The sequence below is a fragment of the Taudactylus pleione genome, unplaced genomic scaffold, assembly GCF_031769625.1.
Source record: "Taudactylus pleione unplaced genomic scaffold, aTauple2 ptg002940l, whole genome shotgun sequence".
NCBI lineage: Eukaryota > Metazoa > Chordata > Amphibia > Anura > Myobatrachidae > Taudactylus > Taudactylus pleione.
The window spans coordinates 1,716-15,119 of record NW_028287307.1 but is presented as its reverse complement, the minus strand read 5'-3'; the positions used below and the strand labels follow the sequence as shown (position 1 = coordinate 15,119).

Below are 13,404 nucleotides of genomic sequence, written 5' to 3'. Positions count from 1 at the left end.
GTCACCGGTTTTCCGTCTCCCATTTCTGTGAGTATGGTTCTTGTGTGTTCCAGACTTCCTTCTCTCTGTTTCGTCTCCTCCTCCGGCCTGGGCTGCTTACCAACTGAGGTGCCTGTGGCTCGGGGGCGGGGTATAGGGGAGGTTGGACCCAATGCATCCTGGGAGCAGCTGAAAGCTTTAACTCCGTGGTGCCCGAGGATCCAGGATCCAGCTATACCCCAAGGTCACCCTGTGGACCCTATGGACTTCGTAGAAACAGAGATAACAAAGGTAAGTTCTTACCATATCTCTTGTTATAAGAGACATTTGCTTTATTCATAATCTCTGGGCGAGTAGAGGTTACAGCATCGGGATATATCTAACAGGATCCATACAATAAATGTATATACAGAACATTCTCCCGTGGCCTTAGACCAGTCCTGGGACACGTGACGGTTAGACCTGGAGACACGAGCGGGGACTGTAATGTCCCGTTCTGCCAATAGCTGATCTCCAGCCTCTACAGGTGAAATAACATAAGAAGCTGACCAGGAGTTTCCCCGGGAAACCACAGCGATGGGTAATGTCATTGTCCCTTAGAGCCGTAGTGATGGAGTGAAACGAGCGTCTCTTAGACAGGGTAACAGCCGACAGGTCCGGGAAGATATGAAGACCCCAAAGGTGTCTGTACCGCCAGCTTGGCGTGTAACATGCAGAATTCGCTCTTTGAAGAGAAAAAGTGTACACGCATTAAGGTACCTGGAGGATAGTTACTGCTCCTGTACTCGGGTTAGGAAGGCGGTGGGTGGGTCCTATCGATTAGCAAGCCCTGTAGAGAAGCTGTGGACACCAGCTTGAGGAACAATTTAGAAACGTACTCCGGCAGTTACGCATTGGACACAGAATCCGGAAATGCCACAAATATTCAGATTATTTCTTCGTGATCTATCCTCCATATCCACCACTTTCTCTCTCATGGACGATACTTTGCCTTGGAGATCAGAATGAGCCGTGAGCCGGTCGTTATGGGCCGATACCAATTCCTGCATTTTCTCCTCCAGATGGTCTGTACGGCCACAAGATCAGTCTGTATAGATTGTATAGAAGTATCCACACCCTTCAGCACATCAGCCCGAAATGCTGCAAACATTCAAATCTAGGCGCAAACCGGCAGGGGAAACCGTCTCGTGCGGCAGACTTGGACATCGTCCCAGATGATGGAGAAGGCATCTGACACAATTTAGACACAGGAGTAGCTGGAAAGTAGATGGGTGTTTGGTAGTTTGTGTTGTCTTGTATTCTTAGATGGCATATTCAAAGATAGAAACTGGGTACAGCAAATTAATTGGAAGGTGGTGGCACAGCTCGTCGTGGCAATAGCGACTCAGGGAAGAAAGGTCACTGCATGGGCGGAGAAGGCATCATCCAGGGGGACACAACTTTCTTTAATCAGACATATTCACGTAATTGTGGCTGGGCACTGGTAAACAGATATGAGATTACCACTGTCACACGTTGGAACCAATGACGCTCACCAGGAAGCAAGTATGAGAGGCACAGAGCTCGGGACTATCACAGTAAGACATTACAGGATAACAGGAATCTGCAGGTATGAGAGGCACAGAGCTCGGGACTATCACAGTAAGATCTTACAGGATAACAGGGATCTGCAGGTATGAGAGGCAAAGAGCTCAGGACTATCACAGTAAGATCTTACAGGTTAACAGGAATCTGCAGGTATGAGAGGCACAGAGCTCAGGACTATCACAGTAAGATCTTACAGGATAACAGGAATCTGCAGGTATGAGAGGCACAGAGCTCAGGACTATCACAGTAAGATCTTACAGGATAACAGGGATCTGCAGGTATGAGAGGCACAGAGCTCAGGACTATCACAGTAAGATCTTACAGGATAACAGGAATCTGCAGGTATGAGAGGCACAGAGCTCAGGACTATCACAGTAAGATCTTACAGGATAACAGGAATCTGCAGGTATGAGAGGCACAGAGCTCAGGACTATCACAGTAAGATCTTACAGGATAACAGGGATCTGCAAGTATGAGAGGCACAGAGCTCAGGACTATCACAGTAATATCTTACAGGATAACAGGAATCTGCAGGTATGAGAGGCACAGAGCTCGGGACTATCACAGTAAGATCTTACAGGATAACAGGAATCTGCAGGTATGAGAGGCACAGAGCTCGGGACTATCACAGTAAGATCTTACAGGATAACAGGAATCTGCAGGTATGAGAGGCACAGAGCTCTGGACTATCACAGTAAGATCTTACAGGATAACAGGGATCTGCAGGTATGAGAGGCACAGAGCTCGGGACCATCACAGTAAGATCTTACAGGATAACAGGGATCTGCAGGTATGAGAGGCACAGAGCTCGGGACCATCACAGTAAGATCTTACAGGATAACAGGGATCTGCAGGTATGAGAGGCACAGAGCTCGGGACTATCACAGTAAGATCTTACAGGATAACAGGGATCTGCAGGTATGAGAGGCACAGAGCTCAGGACTATCACAGTAAGATCTTACAGGATAACAGGAATCTGCAGGTATGAGAGGCACAGAGCTCAGGACTATCACAGTAATATCTTACAGGATAACAGGAATCTGCAGGTATGAGAGGCACAGAGCTCGGGACTATCACAGTAAGATCTTACAGGGTAACAGGAATCTGCAGGTATGAGAGGCACAGAGCTCGGGACTATCACAGTAAGATCTTACAGGGTAACAGGAATCTGCAGGTATGAGAGGCACAGAGCTCAGGACTATCACAGTAAGATCTTACAGGATAACAGGAATCTGCAGGTATGAGAGGCACAGAGCTCAGGACTATCACAGTAAGATCTTACAGGATAACAGGGATCTGCAGGTATGAGAGGCACAGAGCTCGGGACCATCACAGTAAGATCTTACAGGATAACAGGAATCTGCAGGTATGAGGGTCACAGAGCTCGGGACCATCACAGTAAGATCTTACAGGATAACAGGAATCTGCAGGTATGAGAGGCACAGAGCTCGGGACTATCACAGTAAGATCTTACAGGATAACAGGAATCTGCAGGTATGAGAGGCACAGAGCTCGGGACTATCACAGTAAGATCTTACAGGATAACAGGGATCTGCAGGTATGAGAGGCACAGAGCTCGGGACTATAACAGTAATATCTTACAGGATAACAGGGATCTGCAGGTATGAGAGGCACAGAGCTCAGGACTATCACAGTAAGATCTTACAGGATAACAGGAATCTGCAGGTATGAGAGGCACAGAGCTCGGGACTATCACAGTAAGATCTTACAGGATAACAGGGATCTGCAGGTATGAGAGGCACAGAGCTCGGGACTATCACAGTAAGATCTTACAGGATAACAGGAATCTGCAGGTATGAGAGGCACAGAGCTCGGGACTATCACAGTAAGATCTTACAGGATAACAGGGATCTGCAGGTATGAGAGGCACAGAGCTCGGGACTATCACAGTAAGATCTTACAGGATAACAGGGATCTGCAGGTATGAGAGGCACAGAGCTTGGGACCATCACAGTAAGATCTTACAGGATAACAGGAATCTGCAGGTATGAGAGGCACAGAGCTCGGGACTATCACAGTAATATCTTACAGGATAACAGGGATCTGCAGGTATGAGAGGCACAGAGCTCAGGACTATCACAGTAAGATCTTACAGGATAACAGGATTCTGCAGGTATGAGAGGCACAGAGCTCAGGACTATCACAGTAAGATCTTACAGGATAACAGGATTCTGCAGGTATGAGAGGCACAGAGCTCAGGACTATCACAGTAATATCTTACAGGATAACAGGGATCTGCAGGTATGAGAGGCACAGAGCTCGGGACTATAACAGTAATATCTTACAGGATAACAGGGATCTGCAGGTATGAGAGGCACAGAGCTCGGGACTATAACAGTAAGATCTTACAGGATAACAGGAATCTGCAGGTATGAGAGGCACAGAGCTCAGGACTATCACAGTAAGATCTTACAGGATAACAGGAATCTGCAGGTATGAGAGGCACAGAGCTCGGGACTATCACAGTAATATCTTACAGGATAACAGGGATCTGCAGGTATGAGAGGCACAGAACTCAGGACTATAACAGTAAGATCTTACAGGATAACAGGAATCTGCAGGTATGAGAGGCACAGAGCTCGGGACTATAACAGTAATATCTTACAGGATAACAGGGATCTGCAGGTATGAGAAGCACAGAGCTCAGGACTATCACAGTAAGATCTTACAGGATAACAGGAATCTGCAGGTATGAGAGGCACAGAACTCAGGACTATCACAGTAAGATCTTACAGGATAACAGGATTCTGCAGGTATGAGAGGCACAGAGCTCGGGACTATCACAGTAAGATCTTACAGGATAACAGGAATCTGCAGGTATGAGAGGCACAGAGCTCGGGACTATCACAGTAAGATCTTACAGGATAACAGGAATCTGCAGGTATGAGAGGCACAGAGCTCGGGACTATCACAGTAAGATCTTACAGGATAACAGGAATCTGCAGGTATGAGAGGCACAGAGCTCGGGACTATCACAGTAAGATCTTACAGGATAACAGGAATCTGCAGGTATGAGAGGCACAGAGCTCGGGACTATCACAGTAAGATCTTACAGGATAACAGGGATCTGCAGGTATGAGAGGCACAGAGCTCGGGACTATCACAGTAAGATCTTACAGGATAACAGGAATCTGCAGGTATGAGAGGCACAGAGCTCGGGACTATCACAGTAAGATCTTACAGGATAACAGGGATCTGCAGGTATGAGAGGCACAGAGCTTGGGACCATCACAGTAAGATCTTACAGGATAACAGGGATCTGCAGGTATGAGAGGCACAGAGCTCGGGACTATCACAGTAATATCTTACAGGATAACAGGGATCTGCAGGTATGAGAGGCACAGAGCTCGGGACTATCACAGTAATATCTTACAGGATAACAGGAATCTGCAGGTATTGTGGGACATCACTGCTAGGGACTCACTGGCCATTAGTAGATACAGTAAGTGTAATAGTAATATTAGGGCAAAGACCTGTGATAGAATGTGCCTCCTAGTATCAAGATGGCGGCCGATACGCGGGTTCAGGGTATTTTGCCCGAAGGGTGTCTCCAGATCCTCAATTTATAGGCAGCCTGAATGTAAGGCTACGGTCCTCTGGTCTCCTACATTTAGCGCTGTGTGGGAGAGCAGAGATCAGCAGCGACCCCGCACTTTATTGCGGCAACCGGCGGCTGGAAATCAAGACCACGGCTTGCCACGAAGGTTAGGCTGGGGGATGGGAGCTCCTCAGCGTCGCACACAAAGCCCACGAGTGTCCAGGGACAATTAGGCGCTGGGTGAGGTACAGTGTGAATGGCAAAGCCCCTCAATAATGCCCGAAGAGGACTACACAACGGGAGCCGCACAGATGGCAACAGCCGGGACAACTCTCAGCTATTATAATAAACATTTTGGATGATGCTCTTTTCATTAAATGGTGGTGTGCTGGTCTCCTGTCGTACACCCTGACGGGATACCTCAAGGTGCTTTAGTTATATCTTACACACACCCACGGCATTACGCTGCTCGTGGCAAGGCGACGTGAATTATCGGAGTTAGAACGGGGCATGATAGTGGGGTGCTCGACGGATGGGATATTCCATTTCCGAGACTGTGCGGACATTCAACATTCCTTAATCTATGGTGTCACAGCTCCACCGGGGCAGGGACTGATGTGAATGGCCAAATATTCTTTGTAAGCGCTGCGGAATGTGTGCGCGCTATATACATAACTGGTAATAACTAATAATAATATAATCATTCCCAGCAGGATAATGCACAGTGTCATCGGTCCCAAGTTGTCCAGAATTGATCCAAGGAGCATTCTGGGTAGTTCAGACGAATGGTGCGGCCAGGCGCTCACCCGACCTGGAGAGTTCAGACGAATGGTGCGGCCCCGCGCTCACCCGACCTGGAGAGTTCAGACGAATGGTGCGGCCCCGCGCTCACCCGACCTGAACCCACTTTGAGCATTTGTGGTCCATTCGCATGGAAGATCCTGCACCTACCAATACCGGGATCTGTGGGAAGCCATCCAGACGGTGAATATTGGTGCTTGGGAAATAAAATGAGGTTAGTGGATGTACACGAGTGACAGATAAGTAAATGATAACCTGACCTGTTTGCAGAGTGATATCTCCGCCGCGGCCTCCACGTGAGTAACGTCACATAGTAACACCTGCTGAAAGGCTGCAATGGCCTCAGAGTATCTCTGCAGACACAGGGAGATGGTACAGAGAATAAGGACGCTGGTGAGTGGGGGGCGGACAGGATATAAAACATTTGGGGGAAGTAGGAGGGGGACATCACAAGGGAACGGCGACAATGACCATTATATCATTATTTACCTTCAGGCCTTTCAGGGCGCGGCCTTTCCGGAAATGGCCCTTTGTAAAGTGTGGCTCTAGCTCCAGCGCCATCTCTGCGTCCCGCAGCGCCTCCGGAAAGCTCCCTATACGTTCATAGCTATAAGAACGGTTACCCAGAAACCTGTGCACATGAAATACAGTATTATTAAAGACACGACGGTAACAGAACGCAGGCAGCCCAACAAAACAGGGGCCATGAGACCCGGGGGGGGGGGGGGTCTAGGCATTATTGTGATAATAAGACACCACGGGGTAACAATCACCTGTACTCCACCGGGTTTAACTTTATTGCTTCTGCAAAATATCTCAAAGATTCTTTAAAGAGTCCCTTGCTGGCCAAATTATTCCCAATATCTGAAAGAAAGCACAGGATAATTATTATCCATATACTATGTAGGGACACTGGGATAGGAGGGAGAGTGGGGGCAGGGCTGTATACACTGGGATAGGAGGGAGGGTGGGGGCAGGGCTGTATACAGAGGATAGGAGGGAGGGTGGGGGGCAGGGCTGTATACACTGGGATAGGAGGGAGGGTGGAGGCAGGGCTGTATACACTGGGATAGGAGGGAGGGTGGAGGCAGGGCTGTATACACTGGGATAGGAGGGAGGGTGGAGGCAGGGCTGTATACACTGGGATGGGAGGGAGGCTGGGGGCAGGGCTGTATACACTGAGATAGGAGGGAGGCTGGGGGCAGGGCGGTATACACTGGGATAGGAGGGAGGGGGAAGGGCTGTATACACTGGGATAGGAGGGAGGGTGGGGGCAGGGCTGTATACACTGGGATAGGAAGGAGGGTGGGGGCAGGGCTGTATACACTGGGATAGGAGGGAGGGTGGGGGTAGGGCTGTATACACTGGGATAGGAAGGTGGGGGCAGGGCTGTATACACTACGACGGGAGAGTGGGGGCATGGCTGTATACACTGGGATTGGTGGGAGCAGTGGTGGATACAGGAGGGATGGAGGAGGGTAGGGCTGAACACAGTGAGATTGGAGGGAGAGGCATGGCTGTATACAGAGGATAGGAGGGAGGGAGGGGACAGGGCTGTATACAGAGGATAGGAAGGAGGGTGGGGGCAGGGTTGTATACACTGGGACAGGAGGGAGAGTGGGGGCAGGTCTGTATACACTGGGATAGGAGGAAGAATTGGGGGCAGGGCTGTAAACACTAGGATAGGAAGGAGGGTGGGGGCAGGGCTCTATACACTGGGATAGGAGGGAGAGTGGGGGCAGGGCTGTATACACTGGGATAGGAGGGAGGGTGGGGGCAGGGCTGTATACACTGGGATAGGAGGGAGAGTGGGGGCAGGGCTGTATACACTGGGATAGGAGGGAGAGTGGGGGCAGGGCTGTATACACTGGGATAGGAGGGAGAGTGGGGGCAGGGCTGTATACACTGGGATAGGAAGGAGAGTGGGGGCAGGGCTGTATACACTGAGATTGGTGGGTACAGTGGTGGATAAGGGGATAGGAGGGAGGGCGGAGGGTAGGGCTGTACACAGGGAGATTGGAGAGAGGGGCATGGCTGTAAACAGAGGGAATGGAAGGAAGGGGGACAGGACTATATACACTGGGATTAGTGGCACAGTGTTGGATACAAAGGGATTGGAGGGAGAGTGGCGGCATAGGGTCCACAGGGAGACCTTTGGGTGTAGGTGGTGGTTGAGGACCGGGCACCACACCGTTAAAGCTTTCAGCTCCCAGGATGCACTGGTCCAACCCCCTATACCCCCGCCCCCGAGCCAGAGGCATCTCAGTTCGTGACAAGCCAATGGCCGGTGGAGAAGAGAGAAGGGAGAGTGGTACACACATGAATCACACTCTCACGTAGGAGGAGACGGGAAACCGGTGACCAGAAACATAGCTCATATGAAGCCAGGTGCGTCAGGACGGGTATCCTGTGGACCCTAAGGACTTAGAAAATGAGTTATGGTAAACCTTACCTTTTAACTTTCTTCATCTTCAGGGTCCAAAGGGCTCCACAGGGAGACCTTGGGGATGTCCCAAAGCAGTCCTTTAAGGGTGGGGACGCTCCTGTGCTGAGAGGATAAACTGGCGCCCAAAGGAAGCAACCTGAGAGGCGAAGATATCAAAAGGCATGGAACCTCAGAAATGTATGGACAGAGGACCACGTGTCCGCCTTACAAAGCTGTATAGCTAAGGCGCCACGGCGAGCTACCCACGAAGGACTCAAAGCTAATAGAATGAGCGGTAACAGAAGCCGGTACAGGAAGGCCTGCCTGCGTGTAAGCATGTGAGAGTCATGTGAAGCCATCTAGCCAATGTCTGTTTGTTGGCTGGCCATCCCTTCTTGTGAAATCCATAGGGTACAAATAAGGAGTCTGATCTCCGAAGTGAACTGGTAGGTCCACGTAGATCCTGAGGGCACGGACCACATCCAAGGAGGCCTCACCTGCCGATAGGTCTGGTGATTGAAAGGCCGGAACTACAATTTCCTCATTAAATGTGGAAACGAGTAACAACTTTCGCTGTGAGCCACTTGAGTTGCACAGATTCCAGGGATTCAAACGAAGGACTCTGGAGGGCACAGAAAACTACTGACTAATCCCATGGAGCCATTGGGGGACAAAGGGAGGTTGTATACAGAGGACACCTGGAGGAAGGTGTGGAGATCTGGTAGTAGAGCAAGTCTACGCTGGAACAAAATGGGAAGAGCAGAGACATGCACTTTCAGCGAGGCAAGGCGGAGTCCAAGGTCCAATCCTGCTTGAAGGAAAGCCAGGACTCTGGAAATCCTAAACACTTGAGGGTCATAGCTTCTGGAACGACACCATTGGAAATATGTATGCCACACTCTGGCTTACGCGCTCTGAGCATAGATTTGACCACATAGCTAAAGAATCATTTGGACCTTAGGAGGGATGTCTCAAGAGCCACGCCGTCAAAGGCAGACGATCCAGGTCCGGATAAAGGCAAGGACCTTGAGACAACCGGTCAGGACGCTGAGGCAGCAGGAACGGAGTGTCGATGGAGAGACTCCGAAGATCTGAGTACCAATGACGTCTGGGCCAATCTGGAGCCACCAGCAGGACAGTGCCTCCATCTTGTTTCAACTTCCGAAGAACTCAAAGAAGGGAGACTGAAGGGAATAGGTATGCAAACTGGAAGGTCCACTTCACTGACAATGCGTCGACAAAGGTTGCCTCGGCATCCCTTGTTCTGGACCCGTACACTGGCAGTTTGTGATTGTGTCGGGAGGCCATGAGGTCCACCTTTGGAAGGCCCCATTAGCTCACTTGGAGTTGAAAAACCTCTGGGTGAAGAGACCATTCCCCGGTATGCACGTCGTGACGGCTGAGGAAGTCTGCTTGCCAATTGAGAACTCCCGAAATGAACACTGCCGAGATGGCCAGAAGGTGACCCTCGGCCCATTTCAGAATGCGTGACACTTCTGTCATTGCTGCCCGACTTCTAGTGGTTCCTTGAAGGCTGATGTAAGCCACGGTTGTGGCATTGTCGGACTACCTGTAGAGGTTTTCCCTGAAGTATGTCCTGTGCCTGGATGAGGGCCCTGTAGACAGCTTGAAGCTCCAATAAGTTGATTGTCAGGGTTGAGTCGACCAGTGTCCAACAGCCCTGGAAGGAGCGTTGACCAGTCACTGCGCCCCGGAATCAAAGATCTACGTCAGACAAGATCTCCAATCTTCAACTACGAGTGCGCAGATTCCTCCACAGTCGCCAAGTGTCAGTCCACTCAGCAAGTTCTGGATCTATGGTAGCCACCTTCGATATGGTGGAATATGCTCAGTTCCACTCCAGGCCTTTGCAAAGGCTGATCCTCTCCAGGCAGAACGTGTTACCCCATTGGATCAAAGCTCAGATAATGGCACGTCTGTCCCGTTCTTGGCGGCTACAGACATCTCAGCTAACCAAGGGTCGCTCCTTTTGGATCCCGGACTGGGTACTCCTAACAGTCTCCGCGTCCGTTGTTAGGAGTACCCAGTCCGACGGGAGGCAACAGCCCCTGTAAGAGAGTACATTAGGCAAGTTTCCACTTTCCTATCTGTAGGACCCTTTAAGGAAGAAATGAAAGGCATAGGTAACGTAGCACTCTTAATTAAATGTGTAACGTGGGAATCCACCGCTGGAGGTGATTCCCATTTCTTACAATGAGCCTCAGGAAATGGGTAACATGAGGTCAGACGCCTCTGAGGTTGATTCCCCTTACCAGACGATTGCCAGGCAGCAGCCATGTGATCTACTAGCTGATCTGACAGAGGAAATTCTGCGGAACTCACCTTTATTCTTTTAAACAGAGGGTGCTTGGATTGAGGAGCTGGCTCGTCATCCTCTAAAACTAAGAAGGATCTGACAGCTCGCAACCAAAGCAGGAATATTAATTTTAGACAGAGTCTACACCTCCTGCAGAGGATAGTCGGGGTCCGAGACATCAGCCACCTCACCGTCGTCAGACGATATCTCAGACTCATAGCTGTGTGGACTGTGATGACATCACAGGACGCTTAGTTGGCTTTAGGGGTTTCTCACCCTGCAACATGGTCTGGAGGGCAGTAGAGGAAGCTGCCAGGCTCTGCACTGAAGTAGAGAGAACGTCTACCCATGGTGGAGGCACAGGAGGAGGCTGCATAGCTGGAATCTGTTGTGGTAATTCCTGTGGGGGCATAACAGTCTGTGGTGGTAACCCCATAGGGGGAAAAACAGCCAGAACCGCTAAGTGGCCCGCGATGGAGGCTAGGACCTGAGAAAAGGCAGCCCAGGGGGGCTCCTGTACAGGTGCCGGGAGGTTTGAGGTGCATGGAGGATTATAACACCTCACACACAATCCTTCCCTAACCCAATCCTCCTCACTTAAACCTGCAGCACATGATCTGCAACATAGCAGAATGGGTGCAGAAGTGTGCTCGTTATCCTTGTCCCCGTCAGACATATCTGCTGAGCAAAATAACACACAATATGGCACTGGGTATAATGCAACCACGAGTATGTAGGACACCAGTAGGAGAGCAATACACTGGTCCTGTCTGATGCCTGGGTAAGCTGCAGGAGCCCACAGCCTAAATATGGCACAGTGCACCACACAACTGTATGTGACAAACCTCACAAATGTTAAGTTCTATAGATGTGAGGTATAGGAACCGCCCTGACTACACCTGTATTAGGGCAGAATTAGAGGAAAGGGATAGATATATACTGATAATAGACACAGACAGGCAGCGCTAGCACAAGTCACATACAATGCAGAAATACAACTGCAAACTGGCACTACCATCAGCTACGCAGACTCAGTGTCTGATAGGCTATAGCATTACATACGCTGATACCAGGGAGAGGTATGTAGGGGGACCGGACCTTGCGTTACCCAGAGAGAGCTGCAACTGTGCCACTGAAAGAAAATGGCCGCCGGAGACCTCAGAGGGGCGTGGCCGGAGGAGAGCAGCTCCGAGAAGCGAGACCTCCGAGGAATGGCGCCCTGAGCTGAGGAGCCGCTATAATGGGGGAAGCTGACCTCTCCTTGCTGATTGTTAAATCACTGGGACGCTGGTTCCCACACCAATTGTCCCTGGTGGTCTAGTGGATCGTGGTGGCTGGACCCTGCGTCCACACTCAGCACCTCCGGTCTGTGCCCTGAGCCTGGAGGTAGGACTGCTAAAGCGCGGATCACCGCAAGCGATGACCCGTCTTACCTGTCCCCTAGCGTCCGGCTTGCAGACTGTGTCCTACTACGGGGCCGGCTAGCAAAGACCAAGGATGCACATCGAAATCCCCAGCCTGACCTGGCGTTGTGGCGCCGGAGGGGTGACGGAATGGCAGCGCAGACGTCCTATGGATAGTCTGCTGCTTAACAGAAAAAAGTAAAAGAACAAATCATAAAATAAAAAAGCTTTTAGGGCTGTCAGAGGAGCTGCCCGCGTCACGGTGACCCGACAAAACTGAGGTGCCTCTGGCTCGGGGTAAAGGGAGAGTGGGACCCAGTGCATCCTGGGAGCTGAAAACTAACTGCGTGGTGCATGGATTCCTCATCCACAACCTACACCCCAAGGTCTCTCTGTGGAGCCTATGGACCCTGAAGAAGAAACAATGTTTTATGAGCATGAAGAAATCATGACTGGTTTCTATCATTGAATACTTTTGGTGCAATGGCTACTGACCATCGCATCACAAGTTCTGATGGTGGAAGCCCAGCCACGATGTCCATCCCTAGCTGTATACAAGGCACTGTGGGTGGAGGGTGCGGTGGGCACATACTTACTGGCTTTATCCACACTGGCTTGTATGTTAGACCGGATCACATGACCACCCTGAAAAGAGACACACGGACTATAACGGGGACAAAGCACAGGAGAAGGCATTAATGTGTATTCATTTACCATTACATCTCTTCACCAGAGCCTATGGGGGGGCACAGTCATCAGTCTGGGGAGGGGGCTATGAGCGAGTCCGGAAGGGTCTCTTCCTCGGATATAGGGAAGCGCCTGTTACTAAGACGCCCTATCCGAGAGCTGTGAACGACATTGATGTGTATAGTCCAGATTCCTTCTCTGATGAAGGCTGAGGGCGATTATGGCGGCTGACCTCACACACAGACGTCTTAAAACGTGCAGTAAATGTATAATAATGAATCGTACACAGCGCTGGAGATAGCGGACCCCGAACTTTCACACTGTTAGAATGTGTTGTGTCATTCTCAATAAAGGCCATGGATGGAGCAGATGACGGAGGTACAGGCACTGGCCAACACTCTGACAGGGGGTGAGGGGAAGACAGTGAGGAGGAGGAGGAGAGAGGGCGGCAGGACAGTGAGGAGGAGGAGGAGAGAGGGCGGCAGGACAGTGAGGAGGAGGAGGAGAGAGGGCGGCAGGACAGTGAGGAGGAGGAGGAGGAGGAGGAGAGAGGGCGGCAGGACAGTGAGGAGGAGGAGGAGAGAGGGCGGCAGAACAGTGAGGAGGAGGAGAGAGGGCGGCAGGACAGTGAGGAGGAGGAGGAGAG

At 50.7% G+C, this 13,404-nt stretch overlaps 1 protein-coding gene across 2 annotated transcripts in view; it reads right to left on the bottom strand.

The window, feature by feature from the left end:
- Nucleotides 1–12,803, bottom strand: part of LOC148431077 (uncharacterized) — a 54,724-nt gene extending 41,921 nt beyond the window's left edge. For both annotated transcript variants that reach the window (XM_088466364.1, XM_088466365.1), the window contains exons 1-4: nt 12,668–12,803; nt 6,700–6,790; nt 6,416–6,557; nt 6,187–6,279 (exon numbers count right to left, since the gene is read on the bottom strand). In XM_088466364.1, coding sequence (XP_088322490.1) covers nt 6,187–6,279; nt 6,416–6,557; nt 6,700–6,790; nt 12,668–12,788 — 447 coding nt within the window. In that variant the 5' untranslated portion in view covers nt 12,789–12,803. The remainder of the gene's footprint in view (nt 1–6,186; nt 6,280–6,415; nt 6,558–6,699; nt 6,791–12,667) is intronic.
- Between the last annotated feature and the right edge of the window lie 601 nt (nt 12,804–13,404).